This window comes from Pocillopora damicornis, chromosome 11 (genome assembly GCF_964200805.1).
Source record: "Pocillopora damicornis chromosome 11, jaPocDami1.2, whole genome shotgun sequence".
Lineage (NCBI taxonomy): Eukaryota > Metazoa > Cnidaria > Anthozoa > Scleractinia > Pocilloporidae > Pocillopora > Pocillopora damicornis.
Genome location: NC_142680.1, coordinates 20,214,740 through 20,231,044, shown reverse-complemented (window position 1 = coordinate 20,231,044; position 16,305 = coordinate 20,214,740). Strand labels below are relative to the sequence as shown.

At 37.9% G+C, this 16,305-nt stretch overlaps 1 protein-coding gene and 1 non-coding gene across 2 annotated transcripts; both read left to right on the top strand.

Annotated features, from left to right (window-relative positions):
* Positions 1–5,285: 5,285 nt before the first annotated feature.
* Positions 5,286–16,099, top strand: LOC149038090 (hsp70/Hsp90 co-chaperone CNS1 homolog). Its single transcript, XM_089186433.1, has 4 exons — positions 5,286–5,349; positions 8,239–8,400; positions 8,661–8,738; positions 16,020–16,099. The coding sequence occupies exons 1-4, from the start codon at positions 5,286–5,288 to the stop codon at positions 16,097–16,099; spliced, it is 384 nt and encodes a 127-aa protein (XP_089042559.1).
* Positions 9,765–9,838, top strand: Trnat-ggu (transfer RNA threonine (anticodon GGU)). The gene has a single exon. It is a non-coding gene; the product is annotated as a tRNA-Thr (tRNA).
* Positions 16,100–16,305: the final 206 nt, after the last annotated feature.

The following is a 16,305-nucleotide window of genomic DNA, read 5'->3' as shown; positions in this document are numbered from 1 at the left end:
TCTATGTCGAAAAGTAGCATCAAGACAAAGACAGTTTAAACGATGACCGATATGACAAAATCTACTGAGCTTCTAGCTTTTGAAATACAAAAGGATGGTTATGAAGTTACTGTAAAAAATTTCCTTGTGTATTTGTGTTGTTCTAACGTGAGACGAACTCAAATTCGGACAAAATATACTTGCTAGCGACTATGAAATATACATGGTGCCTACTTGTCGCCACCGTTTACTGGCATAAATCACTACAATTTACGAAAAAAGTTTTGCAAGTTTTCAGATGCTGAAAACCGTTTACTGGCATAAATCACTACAACTGAAAATGAAGTTGATCTGATTTTTTCGCGAGCCGGCATCTTCAAAACGCCGAAAGATATCGATGATTTGACAATTTGCCCCACTCATAGATCAAATCTCGGTGTTGGGTGGAGTCGTGGTTCCAATAGCAGATGTAGACTGCCAAAAGAAGTGTTCGGCCATGGTGAAGGCAGGGTCAAGTCGATTCCAAAAGGCGATAGGGGAATTGGCAAGCGTGTTTCACGGATAATACTCAAGGTATCTGGAAAATTCTTACAACCTGGCTCCGGTAAGTACGCTACTTACCACCGTGTGCAAAATTACGCCTCCCGTCAGACTTAAGTCTCGACTGGGAATTGGTCAGTAGGCTACCAAAAATCCAGACAGAGGCGGAGTTTTCTATACTAATGTCTGAACACTTTGTTGGCTTCCCGCCGTCTGACGGGACGCGTAATTATGCACACAGTAGTAAAGGGCCCTCCCGTACTAGCTATTAGACGCTGACAAAACTTGTTTCTCTTCACCAAAAATCACATCAAATTTGTCCTTGCTAAATTTGAAGCATGCTGCACGTATCAGCATCCCCCGGGGGACCCTGAAGACAATAAGACAAAAATCTTCCTAGTAATGCATATTTCAGGATTTTTTTTTGAGCGAAAAAACACCCTAAAAGGTACCAACTACGTCTCTGGTAGTCCACTAAAGTTTCAGACACCGTAAAAGGTACCAGATCACTGATTTTGACCCCTAAAAGGTACGACAAGCATCCTCACCCATTTGTCATCGCCTACCCCTTCTCCCCCCACCCCCAGGTCAGCACCTAAAAAACAAAAAAATGTGATTTGCCAACTACGAGCTGTCAATTTCACCTTGTAAAATTCACGTGAACTGGTTAATCAATTATAAAAACCTTTAGGCACTTATCTGTCAGATGTTTATGGTTGACACAGGAGCTCATTACCCTAACGGGTTCCTGTTGACAAAATCTGTCCTGTTAGGAGGCAGGACGGCCGTACTTTTGAAGTTTTGTTCGTCTTGACATAATTTGGTAGGGATTAAAATAACTGTACGTCTGCATTTGTTAAAAAGAGTTTATCTAAGCCCGATAATCAATTGGAAATATTCTCGCTGTATTTTGGTCAATTCTGAATTTAAAAAAAATTTATGAAACGACTTGAAAGAAATATAGGGGGAAGTTTAGGACAGTTAATCGCTCCTTCATAGGGGAAAGCAGTTTAAAACTTTTGCATGGAGGCTACGCATACTCTTTTCTGGGAACTAGGAAGTAACGCCGAGGAAGACGTTTTTGTTGATTGATGTACGTCTTCGCTAAACATTTTTTGGGGCTCATGTAATATTAATTAATTTTCGCCTCTCCTTTTCAGATTTTCGTTACCAACGCATATATGCCACCGTAAAAGGATTCTTTACAAAACGATTTAATCTAGTAGAGTATCTCTGTCTAATCCGAAGAACTAGTGATAATTCTATCACTCCATAAGACTTAAACCCCTTAACTCCCAAGATCTGATTGTTAATTCTCCTCTCTCGCTGCTACACATTTCTTTTTAACGAGCTGTTCAATCAATTGATTTATGCATAGGGTATTTCATTTTCGCCAAACGCTTAAACGTTAATTCATATGATCAAATTTCTTTCAAACAAAGAACACTAATTAAGAAGAAAACGGCTTTGAATGGAACATGAACTAGATAGACTGAAAAAACGTAAAATAATAAAAAATGTAAAAATAATAAAAATAACGTATAACGCATCTACGTGCGCCCGTGTATTATTCACTATTTATGACTCATTTCCTCGGAAAACTTCACAATGTGTCATCAACTTTTGGTTTTCTTGAGAATGTCACGCAATGGTAAAAACATCATTATGGTCGTGAAACAAAAAGTGAGTCATTTGCATCCTTTTGGTGGCAGCGAGAAATTTTTAACGCTCGCCATCCCCAGCTCGAAGCGTTGCTTCTAGGTTATCGCGAGCTAAATTTCAGAGGAATAAAATCAAACATTCCTACGTCGTGAGACCACTAGGAAAAGAGTACCCTCTCGACACCGTTCGTGTTATAAGTCACCTTCTGAAGAACTCATAAAAATATCTTCGGTCTTGCAAAATTTTACAAATTTAACAGGTTCTTAAGGACGAATCCAACGCTCCATCGCTGACGAAACGTCGTTTTAAGGTAAGCTCTGAAACAATTGATTAGACCAAGAGGATTTTTGTCTCACCCACTCGCAGTGTTCTATCAATAACATTGCCAGTTTGTATTAACAAAGAAAAACTTATTGCATTCTAAAATATAGACAATCCGGTATGAGGCGTGGGGTCTTGGTTTCATATAGGCCTTTCAGCAAAGTGAGCCGGTAACAACACACTAGACCATATGATCGCAGACAAGAGCAAGTTATGAAAATGTTATCGATTATTGATTATAAACTACCGTCTACGTGTTACATCCTGTTCGCATTATAGAAATTGAAAGAGGAAGCAGTTGTCACAAACACACGTTTCGAGGGTAAGATGTAAAACGCTTCTTGCTTATTAAATGATACAAAACTTGGCAGGTATTTTCAGTCAGAGAAAAAATTTAAGGCGACAAATCAAAATACGAATTCTTTAACACATCATTTGACTTCTTTTGAAAAATGTAGGTTATATTAAGAACACAGCGTAACTGAATATTCATCAGCACACCTGTAGAAAATGAAAATAGGCTGAAATCCAGCTCACACATAGATTTTGGAATAAATGATCGTCTTCTTTGTTCTTTTTTTTGTCCTACATAAATTAACGAGTGAACCACATGCTCCTCGTTCTTGTTCGTCATAACTCGAGTCGGAAATTGAACGAAAATTTGAAATGAGATTGCTAATTGCATTTGCTCGTTCCACATAAAATCATGAGTGCTACCCGTTGGTGATTTTCATTGAAGGCATTCTGGGTGGCGAATATCTATCTATTAAGTTTAGTTTGAAATGACAGAAAGAAATAGTTCAATATGAAAGAAAGAAAACATAACAATTAATCCGAGTCATTTCGTTAGTGCCATACCCCCTGACTGTGGTGTATTCAAAGTTCTAGGGAGCATGCCCGAAGGTGTGGTTGCATAAACAACATGGCGCGATCGGTAAGAAGTAAAGATCGTGTAGATTATTATTGCTTCTAAAGGGAAAAGGAAATATAAACCTGGGGTAAAATTTTATCAAGTGGAAAGACTTGTCGGCAAATGGAAATGGTCGAACAAAGTTTCGCATATTATTATGATAATTTTGCAGAGTTGCAAACAGTGGACAGCTGATTTTATGACTAGCGTATTTACGTGTACACTATAATATATCACATTTAAATTACCTACCTTAGAATGCCTAGCTAAATTTTCAAAGTGGCTACCAAAACAGCGAAAAAAAAAATGCCGATACGGCGAGCGCTCTCTATATTTTTTGACTTGTTGTGATACATCCCTGGTGAAAATCTTTGAAGGATCTTTAACGATCCTACAAGATCTTTGTGAAAACCTTTCAAGATCTTCACAATTATAGTTAAGAGCTTCAGGGATATTTCATTCTCTTGTCAGGATCTTCAATGATCTTCAAAGTTCTTGCCAAGATCTTCAAGGATCTTTTACTTTCCTGCCAAGATCGTTCAGGATCTTGGCAGGAAAATTTTGAAGATCCGTGAAGATCTTGGCAAGAAAATTGAAGATCTTGGAAAGAAAATAAGAGACCCTGAAGATCTTGACAAGAACTGAAAGATCCTTGAAGATTTTGAACATTTATTTTTTATCCCACACATTTCTTTATAATTGTTTCTTGGCCAAGGCCTGGAGAGGTCAAATATGATCGATATCTCGGATTTCTGGTAATGGAAAACTACCTTGTTGTCTCAAATAGAGTGAATTAATACTTAGAAACGAAATTGCCATCATATTTTGGGATATGTATATTTCTTTTTATTTTGCTTCCCTGGCTTAGTCTACTGATTACAAATTTTATTTCAGCAATTAAATTCCATTTTGCCAAATTAAACTTCGCTCCATCACGTGTCATTTCCTTGTAAACAATCTGCATTTAATCACGTATTCTAATCGCAATGTCCAACCCCACTGGAAAAAATTCACACTAACTGCTACCGATAGTGAACTTTTAACGCAATTCTCCCGCGTTTTAACTTTTTCTACGAATAAACTCGGCTTTTAACTACCTTGAACTTAATCCAATCGCATGTTTATTCCTTGTAAACAACCTGCATTTTATAAAATATTTCACACACAGTGGGCAAAGTCCAGATAGGCAACAACCAATCAAGGAGCCCTCTCTCAAATATTATCCTTTTCTCTTGTGAAATGTATCTTCATTGGTCGAGATCGCAATATATCTTTGGTTAGAGTCTATTGAAGATACAACAGAGTTTCAGTTTGATTTTCGTAGTAGAATGACATGGAATTATATTTTTTTGGCATCTAACTGTAGAAGAATAATTTTGATTTTCTCTCTGGTAGAGAAACGGCAGTAAGCGTTTGGTCTCATCACGCTACGCGCTCTCTCTCCGTCGGGGAATAGATGGCGTTGTGTGACGAGACCAAACAACTGCTGCGAAGGAGAAAACAGTAAGCGTGGCACCCATCCATTTTATTTTTGCTTAGATGTATTTAGACAATAGAGAAAATAGACCAAAAGATACCTGTGTGAGTTAAGCTAAATTACCTTTTTTCTCTCTTTCTCTTAAGGTGAAGTAATGCAATATTTTCGATCTTTTATAAAGTTATGCTCTTTTTCTGTTACAAAAATAAAAACATTAGGTACACAAAGTGTCCCATCTCATCCCACCCGGTCAAAAAAAATAAATCTTGCATGCTACGCATGCCTATGTTTTTACTTGGAAGCCAGAAAATTCCCAATAAACTAGTTTAGTGCAAGTGACATTAATGCATGAGTATCACCTTGCTTTCGTGAGCTGTACTGAGAAATATTGGCACTATGACATTTCTATACTGCCGTAACCTTGGGCCAATATTCCTTAGTAAAGACTCGTGCTCGAATGGTTAGTAAGAAGTTAGTACTGGCTTTCGAAAATGTGATCTACACTGTACATGTATCTAAGGCTATTTTGAATTCCAGAACAATTGATTTCCTTGTTCCTCTACGTGTCTTGAAATTTTTTGTACGTGAAGACAGCCAGCAAGGTTTTTTTTTATGATATTTGAAAAACAACTAGTTTGGATTATCAGGATAGTTAAAGTTAAGTTAAAGTCAATTCTGTGCACAAAACAGTGTAAACATGAAATGATTGCAAAAACAATTAGTTTAACATACATATACTGGTAAACCACAAACATCAGCACCTGTACCAAATTGAAATCCATATCAACATACATCAGCATGTATTAGTGTATATATTTCATTGTTTTTCCTGTCATAAGTGTCCAGTTAAACTAACAGCCAGCTGCACACATATGGATGTCGGTTCAACTGGAGGAAATTGAATAAAAAACTTACACATTTTGTAAGTTTTGACCAGTAATCCCTATTTAAAAATCAGCTAAGAGAATTTTACTTTGGTTTTGCAAAAGTTGTTTCTTATGAGAAAGGATTCACCATAAACTCTCCCCTCTTGTGGAGACATGGTGGCCTTATGATTAGTGAGGTGGAGTCAGGGTCAAGAGATCTGCATTTGTAACCTGGCCAGGTCATGTTTCTTGTTTTTGTGAAAAATAATTTACTCTCATAGTACCCCTCTCCATCCAGGAGTATAAATGGGTACCAGAAATTAGTCAGGGGAACCTGATGAAATGACAAGAGGGAAGAGGGAGGGGGGAGGCGGGGTAACCATGGGGTGGACTGTCATCATGTCTAGGGAGGAGTAGTAATACCAAGTCGCTTCATGTGAGGAATCCAAGCACGGGCTCAATGGAAGAAGACAAATCGCGCAATTGACAAAAGAACCCCCTCCCCCTCCCCCCCCCCCCCTGCATCAAAAATCTAATGGTCCGTCAATAAGGTACCTTTTACATTATTCCAAAATCGGTTTCATTCCTGAATGAAATGAATTTCATGCCGCGTTTACATGCAAGATAATTTAGATCATAAAAACAAGTAGTAAAAACAAGTATTTACGTCCTTTTTCTATGCTTCCCTCGCTCCTAAAGAGGATTCATACAGATATGAGTGTCGTGCCGCGTTTACTTTACACAGGTACAAAAGGTCGTCCAGAATAAGTGTTTCGTTCTGGAATGAAAACCTCAATAAACTCATTCACAAATGACTCGTTTCAAATAATTTTATTCTGGTATCATGCAACAACCGGGATGAACTCGTTCTTGAACAAAACTCATTCGATATCATGTAAAAGGCCCCAAAGAGTTTTTATTCCCAGAGCATTATGCTTTGCTTTCCTGCCAGAACACTATAAATTTCAATAGCGTTGAAGCAACAACCCGCTTTGAACTGCTACGCTGCCACTGAAACAACGATTAGTGACCACAAAAGCAACATACTGTAATATTGTCAATTCAACATAAACAAAAATCTTCATACAGGGTAAATATTCATTTGTGTTGGTATCAATTATTGCGTGACTGGCTTCTAATATAACTGGGATAGGGGAAAACACAACGTAAAACCTGAGCTCCCGGCAAAAAGTAATACCCAAGCGTAATATAATGACCGAAACAGTTATTGGTCTTATAAAATCATAAATAAACTATGTAAGAGTTTTGTGTTCGATTTTTTTAACAAATTGTAGTGGTTTATGCCTCGATATGCCAATAAAAGTTGGCGATAAGTAGGCACACCATGTATATTTCATAGTCGCTAGCAAGTAAATTTTGCTGGACTTTGAGTTCGTCTCACAATAGAACAACACAATTGCACAAGAAAATTTTTACAGTAACTTTATAACCATCCTTTTGTCTTTTAAAAGCTAGAAGCTCAGTAGATTTTGTCATATCGGTCATTGTTAAAACTGTCTTTGTTTTGATGCTACTTTTCGACATAGAAAAAGTATGTCGGACAAAAATATTTACCAAAAAATAAATATTTCTTTGCCATCCTCAATAATGTCAGGGATTAAGTTTAGTTGATAAAACAAAGGATTATGCCGACACAAATACCGGAGGTCAAGTAAATTCGTTACATGAGGTCACACAACTCGGGCAATATTCAGAGTGAAAATTTGCATATTTGAGCGGTCCAACGAAAAAAATCATTTCTCACAAAAAAAACTACACCACAATTATTAGGACATATTGGGCTACAAAATATGAAAGTAGGAGAGAAAACGAATTTGGGCGACTTGCCGCCGTTTGTCTGATGCATGTTGACATTAGCTCTTAATTGGCTTCTGATTTTGTGTCTATGTATCCCTCCCATTCTCACAAGAATTGCAACTGGGTAATATGTTGAGCTGTTGTTTGTAACCATTTTCAATCACCTTTTTTTCAGGCTAGGATGACATAAAAGAACAACTTTGTACGAAGCATCAGTCTTCTTACAGTTGCTATGGCTACAGGAAGAAGTTCAATTAAAGTTCCATGTGAAAATGAAGACTTACCTGACAAAGAAAATGAACCAGATTTTGACGAGGACACTTTACGAGGTGAGCTAATTATTTCGCCTTTTACATAAAATTGTGTGGGGCATTTGAACATTTTATTAACTTTGCCCAGGGAATGGGAATTTTAGGAAACCTATCTCCAAAAATTTAAATGCCCAGGGGTTTGCCTCAAGTTGAGTGATGCTTAACTCTCATCATTATTCTTACCCATGATGTCACCTACATCATTGGCATCATCATAACTATTGAAAATCTGCAGATTTTAAATTTCCAGATCTTGGCAGCTCTAATTATACACTAATAATTATTAACTACGACCACAGACTTTGACACCTATTTTTAAATTTTTTTTCGAATTATTTTATTTTTTCTTTGCAGCCAAAGCTGATGTTTATAGAAATGAGGGTAATGAGGCCTTCAGGAAAGGAGATTTCATCAATGCCATTCATTTTTACACCAAAGGAATTAAAATGAACTGCAACGAGAAAGAACTGAAGGCCAAACTGCACAACAACAGGGCTATTGCACATTCTAAACTTGGTAAGATGATGAGAGCTTTAATAGGCATTTTTTTTCTATTTTGAAGCTATTGAGTTGTCAGTAGTAGTTTTCTGAAAAAGGCGATAATTTTGAATGCATTCCCAGAAAAATTTAGATCTTATCTTGGCCTCTCAAATATACAAAGAAGTAACCTCTTACCCCAGATATCAACGAGCATCACAAGTTTTTCCCAAAATTATAGTAATGGTAGTTGGTTTGCAACATGTATGGCTAGTCAGAGATATTTATTTCAATAACAGGAAATCACCAGGATTCACTAAGGGATGCAGAAGCAGCCATTGAGTTAAATCCAACTTTCCTTAAGGCAATTGTGAGAGGTTAGATATGTTACCTGTGCTATAATAATGATAACAAAAGAACTCAACACTCTAAGGTTAAATGAGGTTAAATGGAGTTCAATCTTGTCTCAATTGACTTTAATTAAGAGGTCTAGACCACCCTGATGTACATTTGAATCCAGCTCTTGACTGTTACGCCATTACTTTCCATTAATCATGATAAGAATATTATTTTGAACGGGGTGAAGAACTCAATGCGGAATGCAAAGCAAAATTTCAGCATGAATATTTTATTTTAAGCAAATGAAGATCATCGCAGTATATACTCAACTTAAGCAGTTGAGAAATAAGGCCTGAAAAAAATTCAAGCCTGAACGGGAACCGAACCCATGACCTCTGCGATACCGGTGCAGCGCTCTAACCAACTGAGCTATCAAGCCAACTGGGAGCTGGTCAATTGTGAGTTCGTTATATACCCGTAGATGGAGAAGAGTGTGATAAGAATACATGAAAGTCATATATTTGTACTGCGGAAAATACATTTTTTTTTTTTAAGCAAATGAAGATCATCGCAGTATATACTCAACTTAAGCAGTTGAGAAATAAGGCCTGAAAAAAATTCAGGCCTGAACGGGAATCGAACCCATGACCTCTGCGATACCGGTGCAGCACTCTAACCAACTGAGCTATCAAGCCAACTGGGAGCTGGTCAATTGTGAGTTCGTTATATACCCGTAGATGGAGAAGAGTGTGATAAGAATACATGAAAGTCATATATTTGTACTGCGGAAAATACATTTTAAGCAAATGAAGATCATCGCAGTATATACTCAACTTAAGCAGTTGAGAAATAAGGCCTGAAAAAAATGGGTTCGATTCCCGTTCAGGCCTGAATTTTTTTCAGGCCTTATTTCTCAACTGCTTAAGTTGAATATATACTGCGATGATCTTCATTTGCTTAAAATGTATTTTCCGCAGTACAAATATATGACTTTCATGTATTCTTATCACACTCTTCTCCATCTACGGGTATATAACGAACTCACAATTGACCAGCTCCCAGTTGGCTTGATAGCTCAGTTGGTTAGAGCGCTGCGCCGGTATCGCAGAGGTCATGGGTTCGATTCCCGTTCAGGCCTGAATTTTTTTCAGGCCTTATTTCTCAACTGCTTAAGTTGAGTATATACTGCGATGATCTTCATTTGCTTAAAATGTATTTTCCGCAGTACAAATATATGACTTTCATGTATTCTTATCACATGAATATTTTAGTTCCTTAAGTCCAATGAGTCACAGGTGTCAGATATGTTAAGAGCGTGTCCACGAGAGCACCGGGCAGTCGTGCTACAAGTCATCTCACCGATTTCAATGAAACTTTGGCAGTTTAAAGGGTATACCCCAAAACTCAAAGAGACAAACTGGTTTCTGTTTTGGTTCTTCCGGGGGGAGATAGACCACCCCCGGTTTTTCTTGGTTTTCACCGAGGAAATCGCTTCAAATAGGTAAAATGTATGAAGCTCTCACGGCGATGGTATCTAACCGATTACTTTGAGGATTTGCACACATATTTTTAAATCCTTAGTTAATGGCTGCCGCGAGTATCAGTCAGTTTGATCGACGGCTTGTTAATCAACAGAGGCAAATATACGACTTTGGTTTTAGACTTTTCGATTCATCCAAATATTTTACAACTTTGAGGTCAAATATCTCCCGTTGCCAGAAAGCTACAACACTAATCCTAATTCCCCTTCATAACCCATCATTTCATCTCTGAAAATCATCAAAAAAATCTTTGGGCACTACCGTATTTTTGTCTTGGATACCTTTTAAAATCTGCGAATGTGACAAGTTTCTCTCAACTACACCTGTCACGCAATTCTTGCTCTAGGCGGTCTCTTGACAAAATAAACCTACATTTTTAAACTCTTTATACAAGATGATTGATCAAGAAAAGTGAAAAATGTGAAAAACTTTCCAGATTTTTTGTAGGAATGGAAAATTTCACGTTTAGAGAGATGCATGTAAACAAAAAATCAATGGGAAAATCGTAGCGTTCTTTCTTCAGTCGTTTATTACTTTGAAGATTTGGTAAAATCAGCAGATATGGCTTTTGTACGGCACAAAACATTCATTAGTCTATAGTATGATTGTTAATCATCATCATTGCTCATATTATTTCATGCTGCGTGTTGGTTGATATTACTAATTGTTCCAGTGTGCTACAACTTCGGCTTTTTACAGACGAGAAATTCTGCGCTCTCGCTCGAGAGCAAATATCAATAGTTCTATCGGACTAAAAACTGTGCTTCTATCCCGAAAATAAAATTAAAATAGTGTTGTCGTTGTCACTTACCGCCATCGAACATTTCCATGCAGAACTCCGCTAAGCTAACATCTGATGTGTGACCCGAAGACTCTTAGTAGGAATTATTCAAGCGCGTTGTTCATGCTGTCTGCTAGATAACAATTTCAGAATAATCTGCAGATCTCTATGATTATTTGCCTGCTTCGATCGTAGAATATCTGCATATTTTTTTCAAGCATTCTATTACTACACATAAATCTACATCTCTCTAGATCGAGTGTTGCCGGCGTTTAATTGCGTGACTTGTAAAATTTTAAAATAAGAATCTGAGCCAGCGGTAATTTGACGAGTAGCCCTCCTGCAAATTTCCCTTGATGAAATCCCAAGACATAGCCAGTTGTTTTCGTCAGCAAAGACGATAAATATGAGAGAAAAGTGAGATGCAAATGTCTTCTTTTTTTCTTTTTTAGCTTTATAGCAGCTTTACCCTCTCCTGTAGTCTTCGTCTAAATTTTGCAAGGTCTCTCCTTATTTTCTGCCTTGTTCAGTCAGTTTCGAATTCTGAAGCTAGATCATTGGCATCGGCCCCTCCGTCCTTATTCATATTTACAGAGGGGGACCTCATCATGAAACCAATTTTTGTTACGGCAGATAACCGGCTGAAGTATCGAGCGATTTGCTGCTCTATCAACCGGTCAGTCTTAGACAACATTTCTGGCTGGTATCTTCTCTTAAACTCGATATTTTGGAAATCACATTAGAGGTGGTTACCTTACTAGTTTCCTCCCTTGTCCAACACACGTTTAGGAGATAATTCTCTGCTTTCTGAGAAAAGGTAGCTGTTTTTTGTGTTTTCCAAAGAGTCCATCCAAAGTCCTCTCGGCTAGTTAGGGATTGTTCGTCAGAATTTTTACCTGAGGTCCGACCTTGAACGTAGCCATCCCCTATAGAATTGCAAGCCGGTCTTAGTCCATTTCCTCTTGATCTTATCCTAGGCGGAATTTTTTTGTCGGCCTCACTGTGTTTGTCTTTGTCAGGGTACATTTGGATGGCAGCCAATGACTGAAACGTCTTGATACATCCTTCTTTTAGTAAGAATATCTCGCTTTCTTGTTCCGTCTATGACGGATTGGGTATAGCTCTCGCGATGACCCGCGTTCAGAAATCTGTGCACGTTGCTGATAACCACCCGCTTCTACGATTAGTTTACTGAAGTTTTCTAATGTGACGAGCCTAGTGAGACCCTGAGGTGCTTCAAACTGTGCCAGTTGGTCTGCGCTATAAACTTGTCGCAGTTCTTAAGTCAGAGGGAGGATCGCCCACCTCTATCTATGTGAGCGCCTCTACAGTACCTGCGTATCCCTAGCAATCATATGATATAAAGTTCATCTCAGTCACAAATCACCAGTTAGGAAAACTGATGTTCAGATAAGCGCTCTTCTTGCCCTTCTCCTTATTCATTGTCGACTCTAAGATAGCAGCTACAGTACGCGTTCTATTTAGGTTTACAGTCACCTTGCCGCCACCAGAAAGATTCGTCACCAGCTTTGATTTCTTCTGCCATCTGCAGATTCATCTCTCTCTCACTTTATGTCTCCGATTTTTATGAGGAGGATACTGGCATTTACGAACCCGAAGATCTGAATCTCACACCAAGTTGTGCACGATATTTGAGGTACATCGTGAAATCGTGGCCTTCGTAATCTCCAAATAAGCCAATACGCGCTAGAATAAGCTTCATCTCGGACGAAACGCATGTTTGGGATACATCGACGTCTCTCAAATGTTTTTTTTTTAAGCTGTATACCCACGAATTTAGAGGTGTGAGCTGTTGCCGTCCCTGGCCAGCGCAAGAAAAGTAACATTTGGTTGTACAGTTAGTTACAAATGAACAAGACAACTGCACCATCTTGACTTTATCAATTCGAGTGTTAGATTGAATTGAGGGCTTTTTAGACACTCGATTTCTTGTATGGCATTACTATAAAGATGTAATACAGCTGATACACCTACACTACATAGGATTAACAATGTCTGTTGCGCTCTTGCGAGAAGGAGGAAAATATTCCCGGAAGTGTACGCTCTTTTTAAAAAGAGTTTCAGAGACGTTTCAGAGATGTCTATCTTTGATCGGCTGTCACAAAAAAATGACCCCCACTTAAATTTAGTAGGAAAAATGAACTTACCAAATGCTTGTTGAAAAAATTGGAATTCATTTGACCGATACGCCGGTTGTTTCAAATTTTCTTTTTCCTCGGGCTGCTATGAAACAGTTCATAAATTGACTAACGAATAAAGTGTTTTGAAATACCGTTCGAGATTTGCCTTTTTTTTCTGCGTGCAAATCAAGGGTAGACAAAGTTTTTAAAACATTTGACTTGAATTTCGTGGAGTTCACCTCGATAATTCTCGTCGGCCAGAGTCAAGACGCGCCAAGCTAAGCGACATCACCCTCCAGTAAAAAAATTTTCCAAAGAATAAACGTGGCAAGTGTGAGGAAACGCACTTTTTTCCATCATTGTGATAAAAGCCCAATGATGTACCTAAATTGGTACTTACGGTATCAAACCATTGATTATGACAGGGTGAGCTCAGTTTTTCTGTCGAGGTCGACGTGACTTCACATTGAAAGCATTTTTGACGAACAAACTAGTGAGCATCACTGCACGTACTGAGAAAGTTAAAACTTGTATTTATCACCCACGCGTTTCGTTTGACTCATATACAAATAGTAAATAAGTTGTCCCTTTACTATTGAAGTCAGTCGATAGAATACGCCGGGTGCGCCTACGGTGTTATACATGCGTTACATTTTCCGGACGTTACACGTACGAGTACGTGATCCGTTTAAGGGTCACAGATTTAGTGTAAATATTTCACTCCTCAACATCACCCAATGTCTCTAGCTTACAGAGGTCTTAGAACGTTTCATTATATGGAGTTGCCTTCTGCGGGTAGAAGACTACAAGCGAATTTCTCAGGCGTAATTGCCTTTGATTTCTAAATTGATGTTGTCGCAAACACAGTTTTTGGGAGTCACGAGACAAAAAAACTTATCAGGACCTAGTTTCATGTTCTAATGGAAAAAAAATAGCAAATAAAAACACATTTTCTTGAGAAATAAAGTCACAAATGACGGGGGTTCTCTGAAACAAATAGTGATAGAAAAGGATTTCAGTTCTGGTCAATATTGACTTTTCATGGCCTACTTCCAAATCTGAGGGAACGTGCTGAGGGAATAAAAAAACATAAATGTGTGATAATGCAAGCAAGAGAATGAAAATACAAATAAAGAAAAAGGAGAAAACATAGGAACCCGTGTTGCAGCGTGCAGATATCTTTTGAACCAGACCTACGCAGAAGCCCGACACCAGCCAGAGAAACTCGAAAGAGTCCTGTATATGAACTAGCTCGCACGTGCACGCAGGAAAGGCCATGACAATCAGCGAAAATAATAGCAAATGCAGATGATATTTGCAGTCAAAAAACAGGAAAATAAGATAACAGAAGGATTAGGAACTTTCTAAAAGTGTTCTCTTGAAAAAAAAAAAGATGAACAATTTTTACTTCTCATGAAAGGTCACGCAGTAACCCTACAAATACTATTCCTATAGGTGGAATTTCTTGATGATGGAAAGTGGAAGAAACATTTTCCAGTCTTATTTTCTGGAAACATGGCGTAGTTAATGAATTTATGGGGCTATTGATCTTTCCTAACAAATAAAGGAGGCAGAGTTTCCCATTATCCGCGGTATGGAAAAGCCGGAGTTGTTACACTCGGAAACTTGTACGTCAACAAGCAGGCTACATGTGACTTTAAAATCTCCTCTCCTGTTACAGTTTCCTTATTGTAAACTGTGCAATAATGATAATAGACGATCAAAGTATAGGCGAATGAATGTTTTGTTCTGTACAAGAGCCCTATGCCCTGATTTTAGCAAATCTTCAAAGTAATAAACGACTGAAGAAAGAAACGCTACGATTTTCCCATTGATTTTCCGTCAACATGCATCTCTCTAAACGTGAAATTTTCCATTCCTACAAAAAATCTGGAAAGTTTTTCACAGTTTTCACCTTTCTTGATCAATCATCTTGTATAAAAAGTTAAAAAATGTAGGTTTATTTTGTCAAGTGACCGCCTAGAGCAAGAATTGCGTGACAGGTGTAGTTGAGAGAAACTTGTTACAGTCGCAGATTTTAAAAGGCATCCCAGACAAAAACACGATAGTGCCCAAAGATTTTTTTGATGATTTTCAGATATGAAATGATGGGTTACAAAGGGGAATTAGGATTAGTGTTGTAGCTTTCTGGCAACGGGAGATATTTGACCTCAAAGTTTTAAAATATTTAGATGAATCGAAAAGTCAAAAAACACAGTCGTATATTTGCCTCTGTTGATTAACAAGCCGTCGATCAAACTGACTGATACTCGCGGCAGCCATTAACTAAGGGTGTAAAAATATGTGTGCAAATCCTCTAAGTAATCGGTTAAATACCATCGCAGTGAGAGCTTCTTACATTTTACCTATTTGAAGCGATTTCCTCGGTGAAAATCCAGAAAAACCGGGGGGTTGTCTATCTCCCCGCAGAAAAAACCAAAACAGAAACCAGTCTTTTTTTTTTGAGTTTTGGGGTAGACCCTTTAAACTGACAAAGTTTCATTGAAATCGGTGAGATGGCATGTAGCACGACTGCCCGGTGCTCTCGTGGACACGCTCTTAAGTCACTATCTAGCTGTTTTAAAAAGAAGGATCAGGACTTACCTAACTCTTAGTGTTTTTGTAGGAGTTGTTGATCCCAATTTAAGTGTTCTTAGAAATTTCAGTTGTCTGTAAGGCTAAATAAATCTAACTGAAACCTAATAGGGCCTGTTTATTCTTTTCCGTTTAGTTTTTTTGTATCGTTTTGTTTTGTCTTTTTTTTTCTTCTGGTCTGTGATGATTTCAATTGTTTCAGGTTCTTTTCTCAGAATTGAGCTACAGTAATAATATGCTTCCTTGTGTTGTTGCCTACAGGAGCCACTGCTTGTGTTGAATTGAAGAGATTTGAAGAAGCAATCACTTGGTGTGATAAGGGACTAGCTGTATCCTTTTAAGGAATCTTTCATTTTTAACCGTGGGTATACTAAAAAAAGTTTCCATAATTTGATGTTTCAATGGAGAAAATACAAAGAAGAGTATTAATTATGATGGGAACTTGTCAGCTCATATACTTTAAGTGTGTGTGATTAAAAACATAGGAGAAGTTATTACCTCATGACTTATTAATGACACTACTCCTTTTAGCCAATTTGACTTAGTT